Raw genomic sequence first — 17,449 nt, 5'->3', positions numbered from 1 at the left:
GTCCATGCAGATCTGTCTGCTCTAGATGTATGTGTGGTGGTGGTCCATGCAGATCTGTCTGCTCTAGATGTATGTGTGGTGGTGGTCCATGCAGATCTGTCTGCTCTAGATGTATGTGTGGTGGTGGTCCATGCAGATCTGTCTGCTCTAGATCTATGTGTGGTGGTGGTCCATGCAGATCTGTCTGCTCTAGATGTATGTGTGGTGGTGGTCCATGCAGATCTGTCTGCTCTAGATGTATGTGTGGTGGTGGTCCATGCAGATCTGTCTGCTCTAGATGTATGTGTGGTGGTGGTCCATGCAAATCTGTCTGCTCTAGATGTATGTGTGGTGGTGGTCCATGCAGATCTGTCTGCTCTAGATGTATGTGTGGTGGTGGTCCATGCAGATCTATCTGCTCTAGGTCTATGTGTGGTGGTGGTCCATGCAGATCTGTCTGCTCTAGGTCTATGTGTGGTGGTGGTCCATGCAGATCTGTCTGCTCTAGGTCTATGTGTGGTGGTGGTCCATGCAGATCTGTCTGCTCTAGGTCTATGTGTGGTGGTGGTCCATGCAGATCTGTCTGCTCTCGGTCTGTGTGTGGTGGTGGTCCATGCAGATCTATCTGCTCTAGGTCTTTGTGTGGTGGTGGTCCATGCAGATCTATCTGCTCTAGATGTATGTGTGGTGGTGGTCCATGCAGATCTGTCTGCTCTAGGTCTATGTGTGGTGGTGGCCTGTCTATCTGCCTACCTACCTTCCCACATACATGTCTGTCTGCCTCTCTGCCTGTCCTGTCTGTCTGTCTGTCTGTTTGTGCAGTGATGGATAGAGCAGCTGTGTCCCAGCTTTGTGAGGGAGAAACAGACCATTACCTCCACAGCTATACAGGCTCACTGGGACTGTGGAAACCAATGCCATTAATATCACAACCATTCTACTGTCCCATCCAGCCTGGCTCGTATTCATTGGTGCTCACCCCAACACAACGTTTTGTAGCGGTAAACGAAAACAAGTGTTTCTCCTTCAACAAGTTCAGTGAGTTCCTCCTTGCTTCAGTCCAATCTTCTTTCGTTTGGTGCTTAATGAACATAACCCTGATGGCTTGTCTTTAGCTTCAGTCCGAGGGCAAGGCTCTGCACTGTGCTTACAGGTCTTTCTTACAATGTTCATCCACTTACACAAAGTCTACATTCCAAATGACCCCCTATTCCATATTTTGTGCACTGCTTTTGTGACACATACACACACACTCTATGCCGTACATGGTTTCACTGTTATCAAAAGTAACACACTATATGGGGAATAGGGTGCCATTTTGGGACGCAGACAAAATATCACCTTGGCCTAAAGAGGAGGTGGTTGCTTCCTGTGCTATAGGGCTGATGTGCTGTCAAAAGTGTGTGTGTGTGTTACATCTCACGTCAACAGGATGTCAGAGAGCGTCGTGTGGATTTGGTTTCGAATGAAGCGCGTGAGTCGGGTGTGTATGTGTGTGTTCAGTCAACATAACGATACATAGCCAAAGCACAGTGCTACATTAGAAGAAGAGAGAGTTTACTCTGACTTTATTTCTGTCTAATCTCTCTCCCCCTGTTTCCACCTCCTACTGACTGCTACTCCCAGACTGATGCTTCAGCCTGAAAGAGAGAAATAAAGATGAGGACAGAAGAGGCAGCAGAGAGAACTGGAGCCTGTCAGAACTCTGTTGTGACATTGTTTTCCTTTTTTCTGAATCGCCCCAGTGTTTGAACTGGTGGGGGGCTGGTGGGGGGCTGGTGGGAGGCTGGTGGGGGGCTGGTGGGGGGCTGGTGGGGGGCTGGTGGGGGCCTGGTGGGAGGCTGGTGGGAGGCTGGTGGGGGGGCTGGTGGGGGCCTGGTGGGAGGCTGGTGGGAGGCTGGTGGGGGGCTGGTGGGAGGCTGGTGGGGGGCTGGTGGGGAGGCTGGTGGGGGGCTGGTGGGAGGCTGGTGGGGGGCTGGTGGGGGCTGGTGGGGGCATGGTGGGGGCCTGGTGGGGGGCTGGTAAGGCTGGTGGGGGGCTGGTGGGGGGCTGGTAAGGCTGGTGGGGGTCTGGTGGGGGTCTGGTGGGGGGCTAGTGGGGGGCTGGTGGGGGGCTGGTAGGAGGCTGGTGGGGGGCTGGTGGGGGGCTGGTGTCATGCACAGTGATCTCAGCTGTGTGTCTGTGTGTGTGTCTGTGTGTGTGTCTGCCCTGACCATATGAGTCGAGGTGTCTCTGTTAGTGTGTGTGTACTTCTCAATATCCCGTAGCTAGGCGCTGTAATCCCCGCTCCGCTGTGTGTGTGTGTGTGTGTGTGTGTGTGTGTGTGTGTGTGTGTGTGTGTGTGTGTGTGTGTGTGTGTGTGTGTGTGTGTGTGTGTGTGTCAGCTTTAGGGGATTAACTCTCTGATGGCAGAGGACTAAACCCAATGGGTAGAGAGGGGATGGGAGAGTGGAGGGGTGAAATGTCCTTGGCCATGGCTGTTTTGACTGAGATGCAGAGAGAGAGAAGGAGGGGGGTTACAATGGTGTTCTTCACTGGTTGCCCTTTTCTTGTGGAAACAGGTCACACATCTTGCTGCTGTGATGGCACACTGTGGTATTTCACCCAGTAGATATGGGAGTTTATCAAAATTGGATTTGTTTTCGTCTGTGTGATCTGAGGGAAATGTGTCTCTAATATGGTCATACATTGGGCAGGAGCTTAGGAAGTGCAGCTCAGTTTCCACCTCATTTCTGTGTGTATTTTATTTTAATTTTATTCAACCTTTATTTAACTAGGCAAATCAGTTAAGAACAAATTCATAGCAAGGCTATGCTCACTGAGTCTGTACATAGTCAAAGCTTTCCTAAATGTCGGGTCTCTCTCTCTCTCTCTCTCTCTCACGGACAGACACACACAGCCCCTATACCGGTTTTACAAACACCCTTACTCCAAAAGTTACCACAATCTAAAGATGTTTTCTAGGGGATGGGAGGATCCATATCAGACTTAGGACTGTAGGGAATAGATTGCCATTTGTGACGCAGCCCGCTGATGAGTGAGTTCTCTTAGGGTTTCGGGAGGGACTCGCTGCATTCCTGAGTGCAGTAGGAGGCCGGAGTATGCTGCTGCTGCTGCTGCAATTACTGTACGCCCCCCTGAATACTGAATACACTAGCAGCTCAGCACCAGCACAGAGCACACACACACACACACACACACACACACACACACACACACACACACACACACACACACACACACACGTGTATGTGTATTGTGTATTTACACACTCACATACACACAGGTTTAGCCCTACTGCTCATTGTTGGTTATGCTCACGTACCACTCCTCTCTGCATGAATCACACATTATACAGACTCTGCTGATTGGACAGGGAGGGGAAGTGTTCTGATAGGGCAGGGGCTAAAGCAGACTCTGCTGATTGGACAACGTGAACAGACCTCGCTCACAGCCCCTGTAGCTAAGACACCCAGGCCAAGGCCCCAACCAGTGACCCTGTGTGTGTGTGTGTGTGTGTGTGTCTCCATTGGCATCGGTGGTGGTGATGCCAGCCTGTGCTGAGCCACAGGCTGCTTGTGTGGCAGGGTGGTATAGTGATGGCAGGCAGGGCAGTTTCGGCAGTGCCAACAGCATTGGCACACTGGATGAACATGAGCTGGCATATCAGCACAGACATACTGCAGCCCAGCTCAGATATGATTGTGTGTATCTGTGTCTGTGTCTCCCAAAAAGGCTTTTCTTATGTTCATGTTGGGACAGCAGAACATGTCACAGAAGCTATAAAAATAACATTTAGTGAGTTAACGACCAAAACGAATGTATAGCAGATGGAAGAGAAGAGAAGGTCTTTGGTCTGTGTGAAGCGATGTGCGCCCGTCAAAACCAGCGCCCCCTGACCCGGTGCGAATGCCACTTCCAGCTGACAGACTCAGGGAGGTGCCACGCTGATAAACGTCCCCCTCTGCCCAGGCAAAACTAAACAATAAGTACAGAAAGGATCCGCTGACTTTAAAGGCAGAGGGAACAATCCAGAGAGATAAATAATGCTGTGACACTTCTGTAAACTGATATTATGCTGAGAGTATTTACTCTGTCTCTGTGGCTCCATGCTAGCAGTGTATGTGTGCGTGTGTAACTCTGGCCAAAAAGCTCAACGAGGATCTGTACAAAGAATAAGAGAAAGGGGGATAGAGGAGGAGGAGGAGGAGGAGGAGAGAAATATCTGTAAGAGACAAAAAGAGAAGAACCACGAGGAAAAATGCTCAGTGCCGCTGGGATCTCATCCAGGCTCGGGGCGTTGTGTGGGCGTTGTGTGGAGGTTGTGTAGCGGTTTGTATGGAGGTTGTGTGGGCGTTTTTAGCCAGGATAGAGTGTGTGAGTGTGTGTGTGTGTGTGTGTGCGTGCAGTGGTGTAAAGTACTTAAGTAGAAATACTTTAAAGTACTACTTAAGTACTTTTGAGAGGTGTCTGTACTTTACTTTACTATTTATATGTTTGACAACTTTTAATTTCACTACATTCCTAAAGAAAATAATGAACTTTTTACTCCATACATTTTCGCTGACACACAAAAGTACTCGTTACATTTTGAATGCTTAGCAGGACATGAAAATGGTCCAATTCACACACTTATCAAGAGAACACGTGGTCATCACTACTGCCTCTGATCTGGCGGACTCACTAAACACACATGCATCGTTTGTAAATTATGTCTTAGTGTTGAAGTGTGCCCCTGGCTATCTGTACATTTTCAAAACAAGAAAATGGTGATGTCTGCTTTGCGTAATATGAGGGATTTGAAATGATTTATACGTTTACTTTTGATAAAGTATATTTTAGCAGTTCCATTTACTTTGGATACTTAAGTATATTTAGAACCAAATGTATTTTATTTAACCTTTTATTTAAGTAGGCAAGTCCAAACCCGGACGACGCTGGGCCAGTTGTGTGCCGACCCTGTGGGACTCCCATCACAGCGGTTGTGATACAGCCTGGATACAACACCTTGGACTTTTGCTTGGGTGTTTTTTACTGGGTGACTTTCACTTTTAATTGAGTAACTTTCTATTAAGGTATCTATACTCAAGTATGACAGCTGGGTACTTTCTCCACCATTTTGTGTGTGTGTGGCTCATTTCGTCTGTACTGAAAGCTGGTGGCACTTATCCTAACTGGCCTGGGGACCACAGCCAGCTGTGTAAATGGATCAAATGGGGAATATTGTAATACAGTATATAAGCTGACAGGCGTCAGCGGCTACGCTAAGCAAAAGAATTCTCACGCGTACTTGTCAGAAGTAGTGCCTTGTAAAGGTCGTAGGGTGCTATTTCAGATGAAACCTATGACTTTCACTATCAGCATAATGAAGCTAGAAGGATGCGGGGTGAGATTGGAGTGCATTAACAGTGACCCATACAATTTGCATCCAAACGCCTTTCTTTCTCACTCTTTCCCTCTCTCGTTCCCTGCCGTCTTCCCTGGTGAAATCCCATTCAATCAGTGCAGAGGATAACGCTTTAGCCCTGCTACACAGTGCACTACTTTTTACCAGAACCCTATGGGCCCTGGTCAAATGATTGCACTATGAAGGGAACAGGGTGCCATTTGGGACGCATGCAGAGCTTGGCTTTCCTCGCCGACCCCTAACAGTCTGGTTCTCATTACTGTTCTGTTCTCCTGGATGGAAAAAGACAAAGAGCACAGCAGCGTTGAGCTCGCTAGTCGTTCCCTGCTACTTGTACTTGTAAAAGCTCCTGCTTCTTACCTCTACTGTTGTTTTCATGTCATTTATTTTGACATTTTAGTCGTTTAGTAGACACTCTTATCCAGAGCGACTGACAGGCGCAATTAGGGTTAAAGTGCCTTGTTTAAGGGCACGTAGACAGACTTTTATAGACAGGCTTGTGTATTCCAACCAGCGACCTTTCGTTTACTGGCCCGACGCTCCTACCCGCTCGGCTACCTGCCTGTTAGTGTCGTGGCTGTTATGTTGTAGGTATTACTATGGTACTGTACTATACTGTAGTTGGTTGCTCTGCTACAGTTGTTATACAGATAATGACACTCTGGTTGACACTGTTGTTTTCAGCTTAGTTGCTGCGGTTCTATGACAAGTTGGAACTGTGGTTGTTGTGTGTTATACTGCTGATATAACAGTCGTTATTCCTGTAGCAGTGTGGTAGTTGTCAGGGTGGTGCTTACAGCTGCAGTAGCGCTCGTCTCCAGACCCCTAGCTGCACTGAGTAACAGGCAAGTCTGTCCCAGGTAGGGGTTAGGAGCTCTGCTCTGCACTGGGGAGCTGGGCTACGTCCCAAATGGCGTCCTATTACCTATAAAGTAGGTCAAAAGTTGTGCACTAAATAGGGGATAGGGTACATATGGGCCCTGTTCAAAACTAGTGCACTATATAGGGAATAGGGTTCATATTTGGGTCTGGGTCCCACTGGTACTGTAAAGTAGGTCAGAGGAGCAGAGAGGAAAGAGGGGCTGAGTTTGGACCGAACCCCTGTTCCAACCCCCCCATTCTTTTGGACCTCCACGTCCCTTTCCATTCCCTACCCCGTGTCCCAGCATGCTCATCATTGGCCCGCTTTGTCTTCCTGCTACCAGCTGGTTAGCGGGAAACATGGCATAAGTTTAGATCCAAAGAAACATTTAACTCAATGTCGGACTGAGAAAGAGAGAGAGGGGGGAGGGAGAAGCTGAGATTCATATGAGAGCTGTATCCTTGGAGAGAATGAGGGAGATGGGGGGGTAGAAGTAGAGAAAAGAGAGTGCGTTAGTACAAGGAAGTGAAGACAGGGCCTTGTAATCTGTCTGTGTTATGTGTCGTGTGATTGCAGCAGGGTCGGGTGAGGAGGAAGGGAGGGGGTGAGGAGGAAGGGAGGGAGGGGGTGAGGAGGAAGGGAGGGAGGGGGTGAGGAGGAAGGGAGGGAGGGGGTGAGGAGGAAGGGAGGGAGGGGGTGAGGAGGAAGGGAGGGGGGGTGAGGAGGAAGGGAGGGAGGGGGTGAGGAGGAAGGGAGGGGGGTGAGGAGGAAGGGAGGGGGTGAGGAGGAAGGGAGGGAGTGGGTGAGGAGGAAGGGAGGGAGGGGGTGAGGAGGAAGGGAGGGGGGGGTGAGGAGGAAGGGAGGGGGTGAGGAGGAAGGGAGGGGGTGAGGAGGAAGGGAGGGGGTGAGGAGGAAGGGAGGGGGTGAGGAGGAAGGGAGGGAGGGGGTGAGGAGGAAGGGAGGGAGGGGGTGAGGAGGAAGGGAGGGAGGGGGTGAGGAGGAAGGGAGGGAGGGGGTGAGGAGGAAGGGAGGGGGTGAGGAGGAAGGGAGGGGGTGAGGAGGAAGGGAGGGAGGGGGTGAGGAGGAAGGGAGGGAGGGGGTGAGGAGGAAGGGAGGGAGGGGGTGAGGAGGAAGGGAGGGGGTGAGGAGGAAGGGAGGGAGGGGGTGAGGAGGAAGGGAGGGAGGGGGTGAGGTGAGGAGGAAGGGAGGGAGGGGTGAGGAGGAAGGGAGGGAGGGGGTGAGGAGGAAGGGAGGGGGTGAGGAGGAAGGGAGGGGGGTGAGGAGGAAGGGAGGGAGGTGGTGAGGAGGAAGGAAGGGAGGGGGTGAGGAGGAAGGGAGGGGGTGAGGAGGAAGGGAGGGGGTGAGGAGGAAGGGAGGGGGTGAGGAGGAAGGGAGGGGGTGAGGAGGAAGGGAGGGAGGGGGTGAGGAGGAAGGGAGGGAGGGGGGTGAGGAGGAAGGGAGGGGGTGAGGAGGGAGGGGGTGAGGAGGAAGGGAGGGAGGGGGTGAGGAGGAAGGGAGGGGGTGAGGAGGAAGGGAGGGAGGGGGTGAGGAGGAAGGGAGGGGGTGAGGAGGAAGGGAGGGGGGTGAGGAGGAAGGGAGGGAGGTGAGGAGGAAGGGAGGGGGGTGAGGAGGAAGGGAGGGGGTGAGGAGGAAGGGAGGGAGGTGAGGAGGAAGGGAGGGAGGTGAGGAGGAAGTAATGAGACCCTGCCTTATCTCTGACAGTGGGGTTGTGTGTCTCCGCTCCGCCGATAGCTGGATGTGTGCGTGCGTGCGTGCGTGCGTGCGTGCGCGTGCGTGCGTGTGTGTGTGTGTGCGTGCGTGCGTGTGTGCCATGAGTGCCTTGCCATGCAAGTACTGTATGTCCTTATAAAAGTGTTTAGTCTTGCTCTCTGGCCTGCTGCTGTTGTAAACCCCAGTGGTACATCCCATATGGCACCCTAGTCCCTATATAGTGCACTACTTTTGGTTTACGTAACCCCTAGCAAAGCTAATGTCTTCATGTTTACCATGGGGCAGAAAGGCATGCAGGCGGACAGACAGGCAGGCAGGCGGACAGACAGGCAGGCATACAGACAGACATGGTTGGGATCCCTGCCTGTCTGCTTCTCAGCACAGCACCTTGTCACTGCACTACCACCACCTTCCAGCCTTATGTATTGACCATGTCTGCTCCCGTCTTTTACTTCTGATGATGGTGATCTGTGGTTGGGACGGCTGGGCTGGGGAGAGAGGGAGAGATTTTAACATCCTCTGTTTTCACCACCTTAATTCTCCACTCAACACTAATAGTTTATTTCCGTAAACAAAACGCTCAGCGAGTTCCCTGATGTACATCTCTGGGTTAGGGCGCCACCTGGAGGGCGTTACAGAGAAGCTGGTTTATCTGACGTGCACGTGCGCTCGCACACACACCAGGTTTACACATCTATCACACACGCATGCAAACGATCCTTAGAGTGAACATAAATAGAAACTTTGATTCACAATCAGTGCTATTATGACTCTCACCACACACACACACACACACACGTTACTCTCACAAAAAAACGATGAATATAAACGGGTGCATTAAAAAACATACACAGACCATCACCTCCCCACACAGTCTTGATCTGTGTTTGTGCATGTTGTATTGTGGGCTCGGCACTAGATGGCAATGTCAGAGTACTGTACTGACTGTACTGTAGACATCATATCACAACAACCTTCCCCTTTCTGACCTCTTCTAGCAGAGCGGCTATAGTTTGTTATACACCCTAGTCATCACTGTTACAGGCTGGCCCCAAGTCGGCGTCTAACCTCTCTACAACGTTTCACTGTTGACATATGAGGGAATATAGTTCCCGGAGAAAAATACCACTTTCTCTCACTATTTTCTTTCCCTAGCCTTTCTTTCCTCTACAGAGAGAGAGATGTCTGTCCACCTAGCAAGGCTATCTTCTTGTTTAATTCTGGGCTCTATTTCAGAGAACACTGGTGAGGTGTGCTCTGTCCTGTAATGGCGGTTTTACCGAATACATGTTGTGATGGAAGGAAGGCTGTGGGTTTGAAGAGCTTGCCGTCTAACATACCACTGATGACATCGACTCTGTGTGTGTGTGTGTGTGTGTGTGTGTGTGTGTGTGTGTGTGTGTGTGTCCCACTCACCACAACCTGTCAACAGCTCACTGTGCACAACAGATATATAGTTCTATTTGTGGTGCAGAAAAAGCAGCCAGCAGCCGTGTTTAAGCAGGCTGAAAAGTTACAGGTTTCAACCTTCTTTGACTTTAGGTAAAACCTAACTTGAACTCAAACTCAAAGTTAAACTGAGACTTAACCTCAAACTTAACTTGTGGAACGTAAGCTGTTATCTTCCACTCTGTTAAAGGTGTCACAAATAGCTTCTGTGTGGCTCAGTCGGTAAAGAATGGTGCTTGCAACGCCAAGGGTTGCAGGTTTGATTCCCGCTGGGGCCACCCATCTGTAAAATGGATAGAAGTGCCTGCTACATTGCATATTATAATACAAATATAACATAATAATACTAATACTACTGTTATAATAATACTATTACAGTATTCCACTATATTATGTTTTTTAAGACATTCATTATCTAAGCACATACTTTACAAAGCAAACCTACTCAAGTCTCTCTCACGAGCCTGTCACCCGTGTCTGTGGTCTGAGTGAAATGTTACTTCCCGGTCCTGAGAGTGGTTAAAGCTGAGAGAGGGAGAGACAGAAAGAAATAAAGAGAGAGAAAGAGAGAGAGCGACAGAGAGAGGGAGAGAGAGAGCGGAGATGGAGAAAGAGCAGGAGAAAGGGAGCGAGCGTGACCTTTTTGTGCCTCTGCAGTGCCCTGTCAGAGACCCAGAGGCCAAAGCAGAAGTTTGCCACTGAGAATTCCCAGCTCTGAGTGGCAGCATCCTGTTGAGGTCGTCATGACAACAGCAAATGTTTTCCCCATGTAAACCCCAGCCCCCCTTGCCACATCAACCCATCGTGCGATGACTCACACACACTGACGCTGCGTTCTGAATCGCACCATATTCACTACATAGTGCACTACTTCTGTCAAAAGTAGTGCACTATATAGGGAATAGGGTGCCATTGAGCCTTGAGTCTGCAGACTGCAGCCGGCAGTCCAGGCAGGGCCTCCCATTCACTGCAACCAGAGAGCATGAAGACTGGAGACTAGGGAGGGGAGACAGCTCATAGTAAGGAGCTTAATCACATCAGGGTTTAACACACACACACACCCTCTCTAACTCTCTCACACACACACACAAACCCTCTCTCCCTCACTCACTTACTCATACACACACAGTACTGCTAAAGTCTATTCGGTCTGTGCCACCATTTGGGCTACATGATCCAGTTAGGCTGGGAGTGCTTTGGTTATTGTGGTTGTGCTGTGGAGCCAGGGCCAGGGCCAGGGCCAGGGCCAGGCCAGGCAGCTGTAACACGTTAAATCCACGTTGGAGACGAGCTTGTTTCTATTCAACGTGATGACTGTTGGAACCCTACTGGGAATCATACAAGTTGCACGCACACACACGCGCACACACACACACACACACACACACACACACACACACACACACACACACACACACACACACACACACACACAACTCAGCAGCAGTGATATATTTTCCTCATTGTTGATGATGTAAAGCAGAGAGAGTCCAAGGGTGGAGATGATGGGAGGGGTTAATGAGACAATGAGAGAGAGAGGGGGGGGACAGGGTAATTTAGGAGAGAGCGAGAGAGAGAGCAAGTTAATGAGACAATGAGTACGAGAGAATGACGGAGAGGAAAAGCGAGAGAACGAGAGCGAGAGGGAGTATAAAGCATGTAGTCTCATTGTGCATTAGGGATGAGCAGTGTGTGTGTACTGGTACTTTGTCAGAGGATCTGACATGATCCCTGTAATGTGTTCGTCAAGCTAAAACACTCACATTACACTGGGTTACTTATTGATGCTCCTTCTAAACCACACTAACAGAAGATAGAGAGGTGACCTGATTTACAGTGTGTGTACAGTGTTTATATTTACCTCTCAAGAAAGGCATTGTAATTAGGGCTGGGCGATATGGCCAGAATATCATAGAACTGTATTTAAATGTTGGTATTTGACGGTATTTTATGTTTTTGAATAATACAAATTCTAAATGAGCTTTATGAGTAGTATGTGATCCTATGGTGGCAACCAATACATTCTAAGTGATTTCAATTGCTCTTTCTCCATTCTGATTGTTTTGTACTGTTAAATTAAACTGCATTTCCTGCACTCATTTGAGATTATTTCCACACTGCCGTGTAGGACTGCACGATATTGGCAAGACAATATAGGCCTTATTTTTAACCAAATGTTGCAATTGCGATTTGACTTGCGATTTAGATCAAAACACTTGGGTGAACTGTTGGAATCACGGAAATTGAATGATTATTGTAATAGTGAGCACTTTGAATGCAGTGTTGTTTGAGATGACAACAAATGAAAATGCCAGGGAGGAGTTATTGTGACATGGTAGGAACAAAAGTATTGGTCAGTGTTTCCTAGAGGACCCTATAATCTTCGGTCTGTATTTGACTCCCCTGTGACATAAGGGTTGGATGAGCATTTCTTTGTGTTTTTTTTGGGGGGGGCATTAAGGTTGATGATGTGCTTATTGATTGTGACCTGCGGATGCCTTGTTCATCTTGCCCGGTCAGAGACTAAAATATGTATTTTTCTTTTAAAGCATTGTAAGCTTTATTTTTGGTCCATTGGATGGTCGGTCTGTGGCCATGACTGTGTGAGTGGTTGCACTTCTCCACCTCTATCCCTTGACTGTTTACAGGAACAATGGTGAGGTGTTTGCTTTGTCCCTGTACTACAGATTGCCCTAAAGTACGGTATCTTTAAAGCTAATTATTTTTTTACAATTTTTTTCTAGTTGAGTATATTATTTATATTGTTTTGTGTGTAACATTTGTGTGTAAAACAAAGTTTTCAAAAACACATGTTTCCCATGCCAATAAAGCCCTTAAATTGAAATTGAATTGGGAGAGCGGAGAGAGATGACATGGACTCCTCAAGTAGAGGAGTCCATGCGTGTGTGTGTGTGTGTGTGTGTGTGTGTGTGTGTGTGTGTGTGTGTGTGTGTGTGTGTGTGTAGTAAAATACGGTATCCTGCCCAGCCCTAATTGTAATGGTGTGTTCGTGGAGGTGTGTGTGTGTGTGTGTTGCTGTCACACAGATGTTGAAGGCCCTAATCATGGGATATATACAGCTTCCCAAGACACCCTGAACAAATTCTATGGATTATACTAAACGCATACTGATCCTACTAAAATACTAAACATTATAGCTTATACTGTGTTTGTTAGGGTTGGGCAGTATCCAGATTTTCATACCGTTTCTACCATACCGGGTATACGGTATTACCGGAAGTGCCGCAGAAAACAATTTAGCCAACAGGGATCTTGATCCAGGAGGGGATTGAATGTCTCTGCTGTAACCAAGACGTTTGATCTTTAGCAAACCAAATGCATAGCTGGAGTCCTGCGCTGCATATCATTTATTTGACACATCTTAGATTTCTTATAGTTATACTTAAATTAGCAGTGGCGTAGCACGCACCCCCGCTAAGCGGGCGTGCCCCCTTCCAAAATAATAATAATTATGATTATTAATATTATATAGAAAATGTGCTGTAAAGTTACCATTTTTTTCTCTTTAACATTTATTGAACAATTATTGTTTTCAATACCTTTAACCAGGGCCCATAGTCCTCTGGTCAAAAGTAGTGGGGAACCAAAGAGGGGGAACCAAAGAGGTGCACATTTTATTTTTTGCCCTAGCGCTACGCACTTGATTCCATTAATTAACTCATCATTAAACCTTTGAATAGTGGAGTCAGGTGTGTAGTGCTAGAGGGCAATAACTAAAATGTGCCCCTCTTTGCGTCTCAATGACCAGGATTAAGAGATGTAGGGATGCTGCCAGAGGCTGTGGCCCAGTCCAAAAACAACTCCCTGCTCTCTAGTCTCCTGCACTTCACAGACAGTAAATCCACAACAATTGGATTGGTATACACAGCAAACTGGTTTTCTGCTGAGGAAGGAGAGGGAGAGAGAAGGGGCCTTATCTCATCTTTGTGGTGGAGGAAAACTGATGAGATTGGTTGGTAGGGAGAGGAGCAATATACTGTATTGTGCATTTTCTATATGCAGAATTATTCACCCAGCACTTAGTGTAATATATTGTGATGTGGTGATTATAAATCAAATTGGATTAGTCACATGCGCCGAATACAACCTTACAGTGAAATGCTTACTTACAAGCCCTTAACCAACAATGCAGTATTAAGAAAATAGAGTAAAGAAAAAAAGTACCCCAATAAAATAACAACAATGAGGCTATATACAGGGGGTACCGCGAGATGCAGCAGTGTAAAAACAAAGGGGGGGGGGTCAATACAATAGGTGGCCATTTGATTAATTATTCAGTCTTATGGCTTGGGGGTAGAAGCTGTTAAGGAGCCTTTTGGACCTAGACTTGGCGCTCCGGTACCGCTTGCCGTGCGGTAGCAGAGAGTACGGTCTATGACTTGGGTGACTGGAGTCTTTGACAATTTTTTAGGCCTTCCTTTGACACCGCCTAGTATATAGGTTCTGGATGGCAGGAAGCTTGGCCCCAGTGATGTACTAGGCCGTATGCACTACCCTCTGTAGCGCCTTACAGTCAGATGAGGAGCAGTTGCCATACCAGGTGGTGATGCAACCGGTCAGGATGCTCTCGATGGTGCAGCTGTAGAACTTATTTTGGATCTGGGGACCCATGTCAAATCTTTTCAGTCTCCTGAGGGGGAATATGCTTTGTCGTGCTCTCTTCACGACTTTCTTGGTGTGTTTGGACCGTGATAGTTTGTTGGTGATGTGGTCACCAAGGAACTTGAAACTCTCGACCTGCTCCACTACAGCCCCGTTGACGTGAATGGGGGCATGTTTGGCCCTCCTTTTTCCTGTAGTCCACGATCATCTCCTTTGTCTTGCTCACGTTGAGGGAGAGCTTGTTGTCCTGGCATCACACTGACTGGTCTTTGACCTCCTCCCTATAGGCTGTCTTATTGTTGAACAGGCCTCCACCGTTGTGTCGTCAGCAAACTTAATAATGATGTTTGAGTCGTGTTTGATCACGCAGTCATGGGTGATCAGGGAGTACAGGAGGGGACTAAGCACGCACCCCTGAGGGGCCTCCGTGTTGAAGATTAGCGTGGCAGATTAGTTGTTGCCTACCCTTACCACCTGGGTGCAGCCCGTCAGGAAGTCCAGGATCCAGTTGCAGAGGGAGGTGTTTATTCCCAGGGTTCTTAGCTTAGTGATGAGCTCTGTGGGCACTATGGTGTTGAATGCTGAGCTGTAGTCAATGAACACCATTCTCACATAGGTGTTCCTTTTGTCCAGGTGGGAAAGGGCAGTGTGGAGTGCGATTGAGATTGCGTCATCTATGGATCTGTTGGGGCGGTATGCGAATTGGAGTGGGTCTAGGAATTCCGGGATGATGGCTACAGGGCGGTAGTCATTTAGGTAGGTTACCTTTGCCTTCTTGGGCACAAGAAACATGGAGGTATTACAGACTCGGTCAAGGAGAGGTTGAAAATGTCAGTGAAGACAATTGGTCTGCGGATGCTCTGAGTACACATCCTGGTAATCCGTCTGGCCCCGCGGCTTTGTGAATGTTGAACTGTTTAAAGGTCTTGCTCACATCGGCTACGCAGAGCGTGATCACACAGTCGTCCGGAATAGCTGGTGCTCTTATGCATGCTTCAGTGTTGCTTGCCTTGAAGGGAGCATAAAAGGCATTTCGCCCGTCTGGTAGGCTTACTTCACTGGGCAGCTCGCGGCTGGGTTTCCCTTTGTAGTCCGTAGTAGTTTACAAGCCCTGCTACATCCGACGAGTGTCAGAGCCGGTGTAGGAGGATTCAATCTTAGTCCTGTATTGACATTTTGCCTGTTTGATGGTTCGTCTGAGGGCATAGCGGGATTTTTTTATAAGCATCCGGACTAGTATCCCGCTCCTTGAAAGCAGCAGCTCTAGCCTTTAGCTCGGTGCGGATGTTGCCTGTAATCCATGGCTTCTGGTTTGGATATGTACGTACGGTCACTGTGGAGGCGACTTCGTCGATACACTTATTGGTGAAGCCGGTGACTGAGGTGGTATACTCCTCAATGCCACTGGATGAATCCCGGAACATATTCCAGTCTATGCTAGCAAAACAGTCCTGTAGCGTAGCATCCGCGTCATCTGACCACTTCCGTATTGAGTGAGTCACTGGTAATTCCTGCTTTAGTTTTTGCTTGTAAGCAGGAATCAGGAGGATAGAATTATGGTGAGATTTGCCAAATTGAGGACGAGGGAGAGCTTTGTGCGTGTCTCTCTGTGTGGAGTAAAGGGAAGCTGCAGCCTACGGCTCCGCAGTCTGATGTTAGTTACCGTAACAACGATGGTGAGGGCTCTACTTCCCCCAGTGGCGGCGTGGCCCTCTAACATCTGGTAGAAATTAGGTAAAATGGATTAAGTTAGCCTTCATTAATATCCCCAGACACTGTGAGCGCCGCTTCTGGATGAGCATGTTCTTGTTTGCTTATGGCCTTATACAGCTCGTTGAGTGCGGTCTTAGTGCCAGCGTCGGTTTGTGGTGGTAAATAGATGGCTACGAAAAATATAGATGAAAACTCTCTTGGTAGATAGTGTGGTCTACAGCTTATCATGAGGTACTCTACCTCAGGTGAGCAATACCTCGAGACTACCTTAATATTAGACATTGTGCACCAGCTGATATTGACAAATAGACACACACACCCACCCCTCGTCTTACCAGACTTCTGTCCTGCCGATGCACAGACAACCCAGCCAACTGTATATTATCTTTGTCATCATTCACGACTCGGTGAAACATAAGATATTACAGTTTCCAGTTTCCAGTAATACAGTGCATTCGGAAAGTATTCAGACCCCTTGACTAAAATGTATTAAATCGTTTTTTTCCCTCATCAATCTACACACAATACCCAATAATGACAAAGTAAAAAAAGGTATTTGTTTTATCTTGCAAATGTATTACAAATAAAAAAATCAAATATCACCCTTTACTCAGTACTCTGTTGAAGCACCTTTGCCAGCGATTACAGCCTCGAGTCTTGTCTATGACGCTAGAAGCTTGTCACACCTGTATTTGGGGAGTTTCTCCCATTTTCTGTGCAGATCCTCTCAAGCTCTGTCAGGTTGGATGGGGAGCATCGCTGCACAGATATTTTCAGGTCTGGAGCAGGTCCTCATCAAGGATCTCTCTGTCTGAGGTCCCTCGACCCTGACTACTCTTCCAGGCCCTGCCGCTGAAAAATATCCTCACAGCATGATGCTGCCACCATGCTTCACCGTAGGGATGGTTTTGGCCAGGTGTTGAGTGGTGCCTGGTTTTTTCCAGAGGTGACGCTTGGCATTCAGGGCAAGGAGTTCAACCTTGGTTTCATCAGACCAGATAATCATGTTTCTCATGGTCTGAGAGTCCTTTAGGTGCCTTTTGGCAAACTCCAAGCGGGCTGTCATGTGCCTTTTACTGTGGAGTGGCTTCCGTCTGGCCACTACCATAAAGGCCTGATTGATGGAGTGCTGCAGAGATGGTTGTCCTTCCGGAAGGTTCTCCCATCTCCACAGAGGAACTCTGGAGCTCTGTCAGAGTGACCATCAGGTTCTTGGTCACCTCCCTGACCAAGGCCCTTCTCCACCGATTGCTCAGTTTGGCCGGGCGGCCAGCTCTAGGAAGAGTCTTGGTGGTTCCAAACTTCTTTCATTTAAGAATGATGGAGGCCACTGTGTTTTTGGGGACCTTCAATGCTGCAGAAATCTTTTGGTACCCTTCCCCAGATCTGTGCCTCGACACAATTCTGTCTCGGAGCTCTACCCACAATTGTGGGACCTTATATAGACAGGTGTATGCCTTTCCAAATCATGTCCAATCAATTGAATTTACCACAGGTGGACACCAATCAAGTTGTAGAAACATCTCTAGGATGATCAATGGAAACAGGATGCACCTGAGCTCAATTTTGAGTCTCATATCAAAGGTCTGAATACTTATTTAAATACGGTATATGTTTTTTACTTTTCATAAATGTGCAAAAGTTTCTAAAAACCAGTTTTCGCTTTGTCATTGTGGGATATTTTG

The 17,449-nt window shown here is 48.2% G+C and overlaps 1 protein-coding gene across 1 annotated transcript in view; it reads right to left on the bottom strand.

Moving 5' to 3' along the window:
- Positions 1 to 2,135, bottom strand: part of LOC123724086 (early nodulin-75-like) — a 10,198-nt gene extending 8,063 nt beyond the window's left edge. Inside the window, exon 1 of the mRNA XM_045687002.1 lies at positions 1,734 to 2,135. Coding sequence (XP_045542958.1) covers positions 1,734 to 2,135 — 402 coding nt within the window. The remainder of the gene's footprint in view (positions 1 to 1,733) is intronic.
- Positions 2,136 to 17,449: the final 15,314 nt, after the last annotated feature.

This window comes from Salmo salar, chromosome ssa09 (genome assembly GCF_905237065.1).
Source record: "Salmo salar chromosome ssa09, Ssal_v3.1, whole genome shotgun sequence".
In the NCBI taxonomy this organism is placed as follows: domain Eukaryota; kingdom Metazoa; phylum Chordata; class Actinopteri; order Salmoniformes; family Salmonidae; genus Salmo; species Salmo salar.
Note: the sequence above shows the minus strand (reverse complement) of the source record. Positions and strands in the feature narration are given on the sequence as shown.